This window comes from Scyliorhinus torazame, chromosome 1 (genome assembly GCF_047496885.1).
Source record: "Scyliorhinus torazame isolate Kashiwa2021f chromosome 1, sScyTor2.1, whole genome shotgun sequence".
Taxonomy (NCBI): domain Eukaryota; kingdom Metazoa; phylum Chordata; class Chondrichthyes; order Carcharhiniformes; family Scyliorhinidae; genus Scyliorhinus; species Scyliorhinus torazame.
In genome coordinates this window covers 77,437,116-77,452,856 of record NC_092707.1, presented here as the reverse complement: position 1 = coordinate 77,452,856, position 15,741 = coordinate 77,437,116, and the positions used below count along the sequence as shown (strand labels likewise).

General features: G+C 43.6%; 1 protein-coding gene across 1 annotated transcript in view; it reads right to left on the bottom strand.

The window, feature by feature from the left end:
- Nucleotides 1-7,515: 7,515 nt before the first annotated feature.
- The window catches only part of ksr2 (kinase suppressor of ras 2), an 815,194-nt gene continuing 806,968 nt past the window's right edge, over nt 7,516-15,741 (bottom strand). The window contains exons 18-20 of the mRNA XM_072496823.1: nt 14,310-14,441; nt 10,251-10,380; nt 7,516-9,227 (exon numbers count right to left, since the gene is read on the bottom strand). Coding sequence (XP_072352924.1) covers nt 9,066-9,227; nt 10,251-10,380; nt 14,310-14,441 — 424 coding nt within the window. The 3' untranslated portion in view covers nt 7,516-9,065. The remainder of the gene's footprint in view (nt 9,228-10,250; nt 10,381-14,309; nt 14,442-15,741) is intronic.

Genomic DNA, 15,741 nt, shown 5'->3' with positions numbered 1-15,741 from the left:
CCACAGAGTCTGTTGGCACAGTCAGAGAGCATGGAGGAATCTGACTCTAACTTGGCACAGGCCTTCGCACAAAGCTTGGAGCCCAACTTTTCCAGTACGGATGTGATGGCCAACTTTCTGATAGTGTTTGCAGACCTAGCCATAACGCAGTGTCTAGATTAATGCTTTTGATTCCATTACTGCAAGCTCTCCAAAGTTTCAGTGCCGCAGTGGAAGCTCAGACCAAAGTTGTAAGCTCCATGCTTGGTGCCCTGAAGCCTCTGACTACTGCCAGCATTGTTTCCGTTACTTTTTTTAAAAGTTAGGCTACCCAATTCCTTTTTTCCAATTAGGAGACAATTTAGCATGGCCAATTCATCTCCCCTGCATACCTTTGGTTTGTGGGGGTGAGACCCATGCACACACGGGGAGAATGTGCAAACTCCACATGGACAGTGACCCGGGCCGGGATCAAACCTGGGTCCTCGGTGCCGTGAAGCAGCAGTGCTAACCACTGTACCACTGTGCCACTCCTATTGCCAGCATGGCTGTGGATACCACTGATGAAGGCCCATGCAGACTCTCTCAAAGCAGCTTGACAATCAGTCCTCTAACTCAGATTGTGGGAGCACCACCCTGGGAAATGCCAGTGGTCCAGTGGTGCACGGATCTGCTGTCCTCTCTTGGAATTAAAGCATTCATGGCTCTCATAACTATCACTCTGCCAGTATCCTTGCTGTTGCCTTTCAGCCAGCAAGTCCAGACAGCTGCCCTTAACGCTGAGGTGGTGCAGCCCGGAGCTGATCTCTCAAGGCACAAAGCTGCTCAAGGACCATCTGCAGCCTCTCCCACTAAAAGTTAGCAGCCTTCTGCCAGTCATGCTGCAGCTCCAATGTAACACGACATGATAACACTAGGACAGCCAAAGGTTGCCGCATATTACAGTAACTAAGGGAATGTACAAAGGTTAACAGTTCAGTTTTGTAAGGGTTATTGACAGTGCTGTTAGATAAAGTTGTAATGGAATGTTTTTTGTTGGTGGTTTTTATTTCAGGATTTTGGCTAAGAGAATAAAATGATGGTATGTAGCAGGTAAATTGAAAGGTGGAGGACTTTGGAGCAACGGTGATGTGGGGTTGATATCTTGGAGAAACCAATGTCTCAGTATCTGCTCATAGACAGCCCTTCCAGAGTGATGGCATCCCAGACATCTCCTCACTGCTTCTTCCTTTGCCGTTGCTTGTTCTTTATCCTCTTCGGGTGCCTGCAAATGCCTGGTAGCAAAGGTCGCCCCCTCGTACGAGTGAGTTTGTGGAGGATGCAGCAGACTACAATAAACTTGAACACCCACTTTGGTGACTCGTGGAGGATGCTTTCTGAGTGGTCCAGGCTACGGAACCCTTGTCTCAGGGTGATGATGGTTTTATGCATGATGTTTCTGGTGTTTGCACGTCCCTCTTTATAAGCTCCCTGTCCTCACATGGTTGGATGGTGGCGTAAGGGGGTCATGTGTTAGGTGAACAGCAGGTGTCCTTTGTCACCTAGCAACTTGCTTCTGGTTGTTGATGGTGGTCCAAAGGTGTCAGACTACTACAGGATGAATGCGCCGAGGCTGCTGCCAGGAGAGCAGGCATTCACTGAGAGGATCTTCTGGTCGCACACTAACTGGATGTTAATGGAGTTGTGGCCTTGGCAGTTGTAGTATATCTCCCTGTTAATGTGAGGCCTACAGAGACACACTTGTATAGTCAAGTTCACTTGTCAACATTGGAACCTCGTCAACCTGGTAAATCCACGTTCTCTCCCCTCCTGTTTCTCACTGGTCAGGCATCAGATGGTGAAGTTCACTCTCCTTCTATGCAGGGCCTCTGCTACTGCCCTTATGTAGCCATGGATGACATGCCATGCGTTTGTCGGGAGTTTACAGAGTAGGCAGATGAGGAGTTGCGAGATGTTGCAGAAATTGCCTAATCCTGGCCTGGAAGCATCTAGTGATACAGAAATCTAAGGTGACGGTCACCTTGATAGCCATTGGCAGTCCCATCCTCTCCTTGCTGGGAGGTTGTATATCTGGTTGGAGGAGGTGACACAGTTCAGTGACCAGGAATTGGGAAATGGAAATGGCTTTGGGTCCCGACTCTGCATGGCATGCTTTGGGAATGCCGACCACAATCTTCAATGCTTCAACCAATTAAAGGCCTGGGAGCAAGCTCAATTAAGGATGATGGGTGGTCTCTGAACACTGGAGGGCCAGTGGAAGACTCTCCAGCACTGAGATGAATGAATGAATATCGCTTATTGTCACAAGTAGGCTTCAATTAAGTTACTGTGAAAAAACCCTAGTCGACACATTCCGGCGCCTGTTCGGGGAGTCCGGTACGGGAATTGAACCCGCGCTGCTGGCCATGTTCTGCATGATAAGCCAGCTGTTTAGTCCACTGTGCTAACCCAGCCCCTCACTGTGCTAATCCAGATCGGCAGTCCCACCAATCAAAGTGGAAGCTGCTGATCTGAATAGGAAGACTGTGAGGCACAATGGCAGATTTTTACTTTTTTAAAAACCTCAGCTACCTTACCATGGTCAGCACGGTGGCACAGTGGTTAGCACTCTGCCTCACAGCGCCAGGGACCATGGTTCGCTTCTGACCTTGGGCGACTGTCTGTGTTGAGTTTGCACATTCTCCCCATGTCTATGTGGGTTTCCTTCGGGTGCTTTGGTTTCCTCCCACGGTCCAAAAATGTGCAGGTTCGGTAGATTGGCCACGCTAAATTGTTCTTAGGGTCCAAAAGGGTTAGGTGGGGTTACTGGGTTACGGGGATGGGGTGGAGGCATTGGCTTAAGTGGAGTTCTCTGCCAGTGCAGACTTGATGGGCTGAATGGACTCCTTCTGTACTGTAAATTCTATGATTCTACCACAGTGAAAGGATGTGCAGTTGAGGTGAATTGGCCATGCTAAATTGCCCCTTAGTGTCCAAAGGGTAGGTCGGATTACCGGGATATGGCAGGGAGTGGGCCTGGTTTGGGTGCTCTTTTGAGGGTCGGTGCAGACTCAATGGGCCCAATAGCCTCCTTTTGCACTGTAGTATTCTATGATCCTCAAGTGGCAACCCTCCAAGGGATGGCCAGCAGCAATTGTGCAATGGTGTTCATTATGGGTCTGGCAGGGCAGTTCATCACTCACTTTTGTGTCCCCAACCCACCGCCCCAGCTCTAAGCCCACCTCTATTGTCAACTGGAAACCCCAGTTAATGTCTGAATGAGGCTTCTTCTATCTGTAGAAATTGGCATTAATTTTCTGCTCCCTTGCTTCCCGGTGGGCAGCCAATCCATCCCTGAGCCGCCCGCATGAAAATGGCTCGGGGTTAGGATGTGAACTGGTACGGAGATGGGTGGCACCAAATTGTGTGCCTTCCCGCCTCAGGTCTCAACCCTGACCAATTTACAAATCCCAACACATCTCCCAGTTGTAGCACAGGCATTTCTCCTGGCTGAGGTGGAAATAGGAGAAGTGTTCCCTAAAAACCATTGGTGGTTAAGTGACTTCCATTGAGGGCCCTCCTCTTCCTCCCTCTGCTCACAGCTTTCTTGCTCTATTGCTTTGCTCTTTATTACCAAATCATGCTGTAGTTTCGTGGTACTGCAATGATAGCCCCCATGACTAAAGTCCAATAATTTTTTTCTTTACAGATCAAATACCCTCGTTAAAATGTAGCATCTTGAAAATCCATCATGTTAGCAAAACACCGCCAATAGAACAGCACAGCACTTCCACTAACTGCACCAGCAAAACTAAGTCAAAGGCAGCTCATCTGGAATATGGTTGGTCCTATACAGGTGAGGGTCCCTCATGTAGATGAGGGTCCCTCATGTAGCCGAATGCAAGTTCACCTGGGAGTGCTTAAGGAGGGGAGGAGGGAGGAGGAGAGGGAGAGGGAGGTGGGGGAAATGAGCTGGGGGAGCAGAGAGGAGATGGGCAGAGGAGATGGGCAGAGGAGAGGGGGAAAGGAGAGGGGAAAGGAAAGTGGAAAGGGAGGAGAGGGGGAAGTGGAGAGAGAGTGAGAAGAGAAGAGTGAGGGAGGGTGGGGGAGAGGTGAGGGAGATATGAGGGAGTAGAGGATAGTGGGAGACGGGAGGGAGCAGGATATTATAGGACTTCTTCAGTCCAAAATGGCGAGCGTACATAAATTAAATGTTACAGGCTGTCTGACATCATGATCTGCTTACTCTGTAAGCTTCCGGCAAACACTTGCACTAGTGTCCTGTCAGTCTGGGTGTGCTGAGCAGATCACACCCTTTTGGACAATGTTTTTCAGTGCAGGGATTCCGTAGCACTGGCAACAGCAGCACCACAAAGTTCAACTTCTCCACAGGGTTCAACTTCATGGCCAGACAGGGTAATGACTGCAAAACAATAAGATACTGCAATAAGGGCTTTTGTGAATGCTACCTTTAATAAGTTGCATGTCATTAGATTATGGGGTCGGTTAGCTCAGTTGGCTGAGCAGCTGGTTTGTGACGCGGAGCAATGGCAAACTTGTGCGTTCAATTCCCATACTGACTAAGGTTATTCATCAAGGCCCCGCCTTCTCAACTTTGCCCCTCGCCTGAGGTGTGGTGATCGTCAGGTTACACCACCACCAATCAGCTCTCAAAGGGGAGAGCAGCCTATGGTCCTCTGGGACTGATTACATCTACACAAGATTCTGTAATGCCCACTCTCTAGAGATTTAATCAGCATCTTTTGAATAAGGCTAAACCTTTACCTACCTTTGTTCCATTCTTGCATAATAGTATAGAGCTATAGCGTAACATAGAAAGGTATTACACACTTGTCTTGGTCTTCAATGCATTGTGAATAAACGTACCCACCCGTGCATACTATTTTGGGTAAAGAATACTTCGTTGTCGGCAGTCCTTGTGTTGTGATGTGAAAAAATGCATCAATGATTGATTTGATCAAGTATGACCAGGCAATTACAGGATCTTGACATTCAAATCACTGAAGAAAAACCTCCCTTGGGAACTATGATTTAACCAGTGAAAAGGCAATATTATTTTTAGACCAAGTTGTCCCCACTCCTGAAATAAATGGTGGATTGAATATGGTCACCGGGAGTCCACACCGAGTTAAATAAGAAACAGACTTTTATTTACACAAACGATATGTACACTACCCAGTAGTGTTCAAACTGAGGTGGGTGCCTCACTGGCCGACCTTATATACACTGAGTAATTGAGATACCCAGTCCCTAACAAGGGAACTCGTAATCCAAAAGGAGCACGAGGAAGACAAGCATTCCCACCCGTAGGTTCCATGTGGGATTTTACAGTGGACACAGGGTGGCTGGAGAAACGAGGTAGGTCAGTTATTTTGAACTTGAAAAAATGAAAATTGAATTGTGGTGTTGATTACATTATGAAAAGTGACAGTTAAAATGTACTCTACAGAATCATAGAATCCCTACAATGCAGAAGGAGGCCATTCGGCCCAACCTGTCTGCACCAACCCTCTGAAAGAGCACCCTACCTCGGCTCACATCCCACTCTATCCCCATAACCCCATCTAACCTGCTCATCTTTGGACTGTGGGAGGAAACCGGAGCACCCGGAGGAAACCCACGTAGATATGGGGAGAATGTGCAAACTTCACACAAGGTGGGAATTGAACCCAGGTCCCTGGTGCTTTGAGGCAGTATTGCTAACCACTGTTTCCCCCGTGCCGGACCACTATGAGGTATCAGTGTTAACCACTGTGCCGCCCCGTGGGGGCCAAGGTACCTCGAGCGGTTGGAAGAAAGAAGGGATGACAGGGCAACTGGGTCAAATGATTGCGTTCAAATTAATTTAAAATATTTTTAGTGTTGACTTTGGTTGGTTATGGTGAATATTACAATAATAAAGATAACTCCAAAGTTTCACAGTGTATGAAATACTGAATGAAAATTCAGAAATTTAAATATATTACTTTAAATGGAATCAGGAAAATTCCAAACTTATCACCTAACAATGAATTGCTGTAAATAAGTACTTTAAATAAATCATGGGGTTCTATAGATTTAAACTGAAATATAATGTTAATGGATTCATTTCTGTTTTTGACTGTTTAAAGCTCTCCCTCGATTTTTATCAGGGATTTTTTTAAACCATTTTACTAGGTAGTTACTCCTCAAATATTTAATGTCCCTGATGTTCGTATATGTACCTTAATATAACAGTGCTTCTAACATTTGAAATATTTAGCTTATTCATAGCTTGGATTGCCTACTGAAGCTAGACCACATTTGAGTGCTTCTTTATTTTTCTTGAACAGAGAATTGAAAAATGTAAGAAGCACATTATGAAAGGGACTCACTACTATCATTTGGGCCTTGTGGTTGTCTGAAGACATCAAGCCTTGAAAACTTCCAAATGTTCCAAGAGCAAAGGCATCAAAACTTGACCACGGAGGACCTAAACTGATTCAAAATAGCACCTTGTTCCTGAGATTAAAATTTCTGCCTATCAAAATCAGGATAGTGCAATCAAAGGAACCGCTGCAATCGTCCATCCCAACCAGTGACCGTTCTGCCATGTCCTACCTTTGCCAGCTTGTTAAGAATGGTCATTTTTGCAACAAGTGGAAATCGGTCAACATTGCATAGAGTGGCTAAATGATACATTGTTGGGGATACTTGAGGCCTGTGACTTCTGCCGCATGATGAATCAATTGAGTTAATAACTCAGAATTATGATCAATGCCTTTAAATGCACACAAAACATATCCAAATAACTTCTTAATGTGTTTTTACGCTATATATATATAAAAAATCAAACTTGTAAACAAGTGAAAAAATATGTTGAATGCATCACTATATCATTTTATGCTTGGTTCTGCAGTGCTCATAGATGTATTGCTAATGCTATTTTGCTGACTATTAGAAATGTAGGACGTTCTCATCACAGCAATCTTTCAAAGTAAAAAATGATCCAGGTGCTTAGAACGTGATGATCAAATCTCCATGACCGATGGGCAATAATTCATGGAAATGACACCCCATTGCATGCACGGTATGATTTTCTAAATGCACGTTATCAACTTGGCTTAACCGCAACACTCATGTCTCTGAGTCAATTTATATCCACCACAGGTTAGAAAACGTAATCCAGCGTACAGAGAGTGATGCATTGTTGGAGGGGCTGTCTTTCAGATGAGATGTTCAGGCAAGGTTCTCGCTGCAGGTGCCGGTGATTCAGCTGGACGTAAAAGAAACCCACTGCACTATGCAAAGACGAGTAGGAAGTGTCCCTTGTTTCCTGGCCAACATCCCTCCCTCAGCACTAATGGTCATTTTTGCACTTTACTGTTTTATTTTGGAACATTTGTTGACAATTGCCACGCTATTTCAAAGGTAATCCAATGTTTAGAAAGTATTTTGTGTTGTGCTGAGGTCATGGCAAGGTGCTCTTTAAATGCAAATTCCCATTTTATCCGCAGAAGGTATATAGGTAGTGTGCACTCCTATCATGGTAAAGAACTGATAAAATTGCAGTGCCAGATAAAAACACTTTTTTATGGAACTATAACTGCACCATATGGACCATGTTTCACGCTACTGTTAGAATCAAATTTCAATGTTCAAAAGAAAAAAATCCATTAAACTACAAAAAAAAATCCAAAACACTAAGATGTTTTAATAAAGTTAAACGCATAGGAAAAGTACATAAAAATGCCTCAGAAATAAAGAAAGACTCGTGTTTCTGAAAGACCACACAGTACAAGGTTGTGATTTTGCTGGTGTATCGAATGAATTATCACTGAACCAAATTATCTATGGCAGAGATTTATAGTTACAGTACTGACTGAGATTTGTGAAAAGGCTGTATACTTTGTTTTGTTTGGATTAAAATAAAAGTTGACCTTAAAAAAAACCCTGCTTATTTCAGGGCATCAGTTGGCACAATCAGATGGCAGTAAGGGCATGCAGTGTCAGGTAGGACAGCAGTCACCATGGGGAGCAGCAGGAGATGGGACATGAACTATTAGTCAATGGGACGATGAAAGAATGTGGAGGAAGCTATTTTTGACTAAAATCTGCTGATCTTTTGTAGTTTCTCATCCAGAGATTGGCAAAGAAAAGATCCAGGATTGTAGGATCCTATTATAGGTCAGTATGGACACACAAATTGCTGATAAAAACATAAGCTCATCAAAAAGGTAGAAATGAGAAAAGATCATACAAGCCCATTTAGTTTACCTCATTTTTGGATCCATGATCAGGGCCTGTTGTGACCTTTATCAAATCCTGTCTTGGTACCACGCCCATGTGTAACAGGATTGAGTATTCAGACCAATCAAGAAGCACAAGATGCAATTTTGTAGCTATTTTTGATTATTGGGATTGCATGCCCAATCGGAATCAGATAAAATTACACTGTTGATATAAATCACTTTATATCACACAACACAAAGGTCCTATTTTATCCACCTGGCCATGATACAAAATAGGACATTAATCATAATGGATCACACATGTTTCTGAGTCACAACAGTATTTTTTTCCAGTGACATGGTCTCATCAGATTTCCACAGCACATGAATTAGATTCCTTTTCCCAATTACTACCCATTTGAGGGACCATCTGAGCAGTTGGAACTTTCCTCATTTGCAGATAGACTCAAAGCAGCCACAAGATCATGCAAGTACTTTTTTTGGCAATGATATCACGGAATTTATTCATGAGAATTTTTTTTTTGAACCCAATTGGCCTTTTCTCCAAGTGTGCCTCCTGTGCCTGCCTAGATGCCGAACTCAAAGTTACAAGAATTCCATCAACTAAAACCAAGTGATATTTCCACACACCGTGCTCTTCACCCTGGCCCTTGGAGCTGTGGCTAACAAGAAAGTGTGCCAAATTGCACCCATACTGCTGCGGATCTTATCAGGCTGAGGTTTAAAACACTCACTTGGAGTTTTGTTTCCGATTCCCAACTTGTGCACCCTTGGAGGATTGATCTGATTTGTCCACCAATCATTTGAAACACTAAAGCAACGTAATGCATGAAACGAAAGGCTGCATCCAAAATCCGACAATGTGTATCTGGACTTTCACACATTGGAGCTAAGGGAAACGTACTCAGCTGACTTCCAGAAATGTCCAGGGTGGGAGAGGCGGCGATTTCGCTTGGGCAGTTTCTCAAGCAGCTCCATGATCTTCGAGAAGCTGGGACGCTCTTCCTGCTCATAGGCCCAGCAGAAAAGCAGGATATCCTGGAATCAGTCGGAAACAGATAACAGATGCACTGAGACTAAAAAAAATATCAATTGCTATACCATGCATACATTTATTTTTACCTGCTCACAGATCAAAGCTAACACAATGCATAATACGTTTTTAAAATGGAATATAGTTAAATTGGCCACACAAGAGAAACCCACAAGATTTATAATCGGAATCTCTGGTGTGAGACACAGATGCTTTTAACACCAATACAAAAATGGGATTGGTGGAAGTTCACCATTATATTATAAGCTGGATTTATAAATAACACCATGAAACCAAAATCATGTTGTTAAATCGTACAAATGTAACAAAATTATTACTAACAATTGGAATGAGTGAAATATTCGTCACTATTGGGTAGCACGGTAGCACAAGTGGATATCACTGTGGCATCACAGCACCAGGGTCCCAGGTTCGATTCTCCGCTGGGTCACTGTCTGTGTGGAGTCTGTACGTTCTCCCCGTGTCTGCGTGGGTTTCCTCCGGGTGCTCCGGTTCCCTCCCACAGTCCAAAGACGTGCAGGTTGGGGGATTTACCATGATAAATTGCCCTTAGTGACCAAAAAGGTTAGGAGGGATATTGGGTTACGGGGATAGGGTGGAACTGAGGGCTTAAGTGGGTTGGTGCAGACTCGATGGTCCGAATGGCCTCCTTCTGCACTGTATGTTCTATGTTTAACAAGCTGTACAAAACTGAAGCTGCATAAAGGGAGATAAAGGCCATTTGATGTTGCCATGTTCCTTTTCTAAGGAAGGCCTTTATTGATGAAAAAGGTTATATGGCAAAGCAGGCCTTACCAAAAGAACTAAAGGTGAGAAAATTCATTAATACTGTTCTCAAGGATGCAGACTTAGCAAGACAGCCATGCAGACCAATAAAATTGTTCATTTCAAGTAAATGTGTCTGTCACTTCTGAGCCTCTTGACAGATCTAAGTCATACATGGGCATGTAGTACTTTAAAGTACTGAATAATTTTAGATTAGCAATGGCTGTTTGATGTCTACGTACCGAAATCTCCTTTCCCACGCCAATTTGACTGAGACTAGGCTTCATGCCTCGCCCGGCTTGCCATATTATCGCATCTGTTGGCTGATTTTTGAAAGGCCACTCGCGTGCATGCAACTCGTACCATATGGTTCTATCATAAAATGCAATAAATTGTATTAACACAACAGTATGGTGTTTTGAAAACATTTGTACAGATGTAGAACTGGAACAAGTTTGATTGCACTCCATGCATTCCCAAAAGACAAAGAAAATTAACTAAAATCTCTTCTGCAATCTTTATAACAGACGACAGCAGGAGAAAGACCAAATTTAAAGATGCTGTGCTTGCAACATCTAAAATATCTCTGACTATGTAATGTCTAATTTATAAGTTTAGAAGAGTAAAATACATTCTGTGATTTAAATTTGTTGGAAGTTAAAAGAAAAACAAAAGGGATCCACAATTCAATTATTTTCATTTCTGTTGTAGCTTACAGCATTTTAATACATTACACATTACAATGATAATGTTAATGTGCTGCTTTCTACTAATAATTTTGTTGGTACTTCAGTAATTTTGCAATCCGCTCTGGAAATCATGTGTGGAATTTTTCAGTATATTTTTGGCTTATAAAAATAAACGACTTTGACTGAAACTCATTTATAAAGTTATCAAAAAGAGACATTTCATTATCAAAAGAAAATCATCATGAATGGTGCGATTCAACTAATTCAACGCGACTCGTATAAGGGGCCTCAGTGGGGAACACATGGCCGAGGTCGCACTTAGCCCAGTTGTGCACACTAAGGAGCTCCGCATGCGGCATGATCTATGACAGCTAAGAGTTGACCCCCGCCCCAGCCCGAACGCACTTTGGGAGGGTCCCCAGCCACCCTCCCCCCTACCCCCCACATCACAGGGCACCCCGGCCTGATCGCACACAGAACAAAATGCCAGCTTGGCACCTTGGCAGTGCCAGCTGGCAGTGTTACCTGGGCACCTTGTCAGTGCCAGGCTGGTACCCAGGTGGCACTTCCAGGGTGCCCAAGTGGCACCAGCAGTGCCAGGGTACCACCCTGCCCAAAAGGCATGCAGCGGGGGGCCTTCGATCTCCTGGGAGACCCCCATGAGTGCCCTTCTATTTGGTCCCAGTTTGTGGAGACCAGTCAGAACGGCACTCGCCCGAGGTCTCCGAGGTAAAGGGAATGAATAGGCACATTAGAGTAATACTAGCTGTCTCACTCTAATATGCAGATTTTCCAAAAAGTGATGAGGTTTACATTGCAACATCTCATGAGGCATTGCGAGCCAGGCAGATCCTGGGACGGGGGTCTCCCGGCTTTTATTGAATTACTGCACCGAGCGCAGCGTGGCCACTGGATCGCGCCCATAGGCTTGAATCAATACAACCAAAGTATGGAATTGACAGCCCATACAAAGTCTGGTTCAATTACACTTATTAAATGCATTGGAATGGTCTTTGCATTTCTTATAGATTAAGTGTTAGTCAAATAACATTTTTTAACGAGACAAAATGCACTCTAGTGTTGTTCCTCGTCTCACTTGCCATGAATGCTTTCTGTAGCCAATGTTTATGGGACTTATGGCTTTAGAAGAAATTGCTTTGTAGTGCAAGATCTTTTACATTTATAATCAGGAAGATAATACCCAGATTTACACAGTCTCCACGGTGGTAATGGTGTCCAACAAGGGCATGTGCTGCAGCATACTGTAATTCCTTTCCTGTTGCGTGCACACAACCATGCAAATTAGGAAAGGTTGTAAGCCACTTGAGCCCTCTCTGCCATTCAAGACGATCATGACTGCTCTGAGTTTAATCTCAACTTCAAATTTCTGCCTACTCCCGATAACCTTTCACCTCCTTGCTTATCAAACATCTATCTACCTCTACCTTAAAGATATTCAAGGACTCTGCAACTTTTGAGAAAGAGGATTACTTGAAAATTCATTGAGGTTCGTTTTGTGTTACAGTATTTGTCGAGGTTCATCCCGAGCAGCTCTGTGTCGCAGGACTCTGTGCTCTATTGGCTGTCCCCAGGGACACGAACCGAGACAAACATTAACTGCTGCTGGAGGATTATCAACTCGGTGGAAGATTTCAGTCTGCCCAAAACCTGTTGATCTTCCAGTGCAAAGAATTGTCCTCAACCAAAAGTTGCAGACTGGCACATTACAAGGTCTGGGACTATTTGCTGAGGGACGCATTCAAGCTTGGGGCAGCCACCTCCAAGTCGCAATGGGGAAAGGCCACGGTGTAAGGCCTTTCAGCAAATGTACAACGAGGGGCTGGTAACTGTGTAAAACCCCCTGGTCTGTCTGTTTAATACTAAATATATGTAACTATAGAAGCACCGCATGGTGCAACATGGCCAATGTAAATAGTTTCAAAAGAATTGTAATGAAAGTATTTTAATGTATGTAATTCCTCATTACTGAATTGAAGCACCTCAGACTGCATCTGGACCTCTGGAATAAATGTAAACATTATCGTTCCTTTCTATTATGATTATTTGAAATGTATTTGTAATGTTTTTTCTTTTGAGATTTTATGAATAAAGTGTATTTTTGAAATTAATTAAAAAATTTGGGTAAGGGGAAAATATCTTCAGCGATTTTCACAAACTCTACAGGATAATCAATGGATGTGCAAAACACCAAAGTTTCAATTTAAAATGTAATGAGGACAGCCTCATCAAAATAGCAATCATTACTCCTCTCATCCAATTACTTAAAAACAACCTGTTAAAGAAAATATTTATGCTCTGCATTTAGCATGAGGTTCTGATTGCTCATGATTTACATTTGTAACAATATTAATTACTACACATTGTTATGTTCTGTGTTATGGCCGCAGTAAAGATCCTCACAGAACATCCAGTTTCTTGACTAGCAAGAAGATTTATTAACAAGATGAACATGTGGAAAGATAACTGACGAACCATGACTCAAACAGTAACAAAATAAATTAATTCAGTGAATTCCCTGGAGGTACTTTTAGTGCGACTAACCTCTTGTATGACTTACTACCAACTGGCCGGTGTCTCAAGTCACATGGTAGATCTCTATCGCCATCAGCTGGTTGGATGTCGCATTGCTAACTGTATACCTTGATAGACAACTATATACAAAACTATGCACATGCATATCACCGCACACATTACCAAAGGTGGGCCAGAATTCTCTGGCCGTTGGGATTGTCGGCAGTGCACCCGCCCCCCCACCCCCTCTCGCCCCCACGGTTTCCCAGTGTGGTGGGGTGTTTGCGAGGTAAAATCCCATTGACAGTGGTGGAAACAGAGAATCCGCCCCACCAGCTTCAGGGAAATTCTACAGGTTGTTGTAGAGGAACACTTGCATATGTTGCTGTGATACCAGGGGCAGCGAATGATTGCAGAAAATCTTGTAAATTAAATTGCAATGGACTTTGGATAAATGTATCTTAAATCCAATAAGTGATCCATTACGCTTCACAATTATATGGATCACTGTTCTTCCTAATTTATGCTACCTCTTTAAAAATATATTTTGGTAACTTTGGACAATTATCATTGAAAGGAATTTATGGAGATAATTTTAGTCTCCCTTGTCCAGTACAGAATATTATAATAATGGAATTGAAAATCTGATGGCTTCTATAACGTGTGGTTGTCCACGGTACTATAAATAGGTTAACATCCCACTATCAGATCAGTAAATGGGATGGGGGTCTATGTTCATATTTCTCAAACTGGGATCTGCAGAGACTTTCTAAGGGCCCAGGGAATAATGTGAAAGTGTTTACAAGTCGCGAGTGACGAGTGGCTACAAAGTGAGATCCAAGTTCTGATCGGTCATCTGGATTATCCAACAGTGAGGTCAGGCCTGTTTTGTAAACAACATTGCAGATTCCATGATCACTTTTTATGAATCCCAATTAAGATTCCAGTTTGAGAAAGTTAAGATATGTTCAAAATCTACAGCTATGTCCCAGTCTAATTAATGTTATGACAAATTTAATACAATTTTTTTTAAAAACCAGCTACCGCAGTGCTTGTCTTGTGAGACGGCAGTGAACTAACCCAAATGCAAATACATCTGATTGCTTGGAGAATGGGAGTTTATCTTCATCTGTAGAGGGAGAAAGTTGTTGAATAATTTCAGGAGCCAGATGACACAGCCAACCATTAGGGATCCTCATTTCACTCTCTCTCCTGGAGAATAAAACACATGAAAAATTCATACAATTAGTGACAGGGGAAAATAATCATCAGTTTTGTTTTTTGTCCTACTTTTTGCATTTGCTAACTAATCACAAATTGTCAGCCTAAAATAGCTGTGCAATTAGGGAGAAGCACGGAAGTAATGATTTTGACAGATAAGACATAAACTGAGTAGTCTGTAAATAGATCCAGATTGCAGTTTAATATGTTGTTGTATCACACAGGTGTACATGAATTAATTATTGCTCAATATTGAAACTGCATCTAGAAATCAAATTGGAAGAATTTAAAGACAGACATTCCTGGGAACTGGTCCGAAACATATACAAGAACAAGAAATTCTGGTCAGAAATTGTCACAGAGGCAATAGCTCTGCTAGTCCAATCCCCCCATGCCCAACTGGCCTGGAAGTCACGACCAGATTTAATGATCATCAAACTGTTAAGTGTTCATGGCCTCTTTCCCATGTGGTAGGATGTGTCGCCTTTGAGAGCTGCTGGCCAATAGGTGGCTACCAGCCCTCCCGTCCCAGTAAGGCCATCAGGGGCTGTGGCCGCTGCTCGGACTGCAGCAATCCTCCACAAGAATCCATGGAGGAGATCGAACTCAAAGATGTGTTGGGGCGTTTTTCCCGATATCGGTAAGGCAGGCCTCAGCCTGCTTCATGTGGGAGACTTTGGTCAGGAGGCTGTTGAAAAAAACAGAGGAAGTGGTTGCCATTGGGGGTAGCCTCCATTGGAGGCAGAAGGGTCCCTTACTCCTGAGGCCACATTCAGGCTCCCAGGGTTAGTCTATGGCTTTGCCACATAATGTGCGACTGCCGCCCCCCCCCCACCACCACTCCCCACCGCACCGCTGCCTCACAGCGCCAAAGTCCAGGATTTGATCCGGGCCCCCGGTCACTGTCCGTGTGGAGTTTGCACATTCTCTCCATGTCTGTGTGGGTCTCACCCCCACAACCCAAAAAAAAGATGTGCAGGGTAGGTGAATTGGCCATGCTCAATTGCCCCTCAATTGGAAATAAAAATATTTGGGTAGTCTAAATTTGTATTTTAAAAATTTATGTGGGACCCCCGACCACTGGCATTTTACCAGATGCAGCTGGAGGAGCTCTTTAGTTGGCCACTTTAGGGATTTAATTGGCCTAAAGGGGGGTGAGCCACCTGACACTCACCCTGCTGCTAGTAAAATTCTAGCAGAGGTGGGTGGTTGAAGGGCACGGCATCTGCTGCCTACCACCCAACTCTACACCCTTTGCACTTGCCAGCTCACTCCCGGGAGGTGTTCGTAA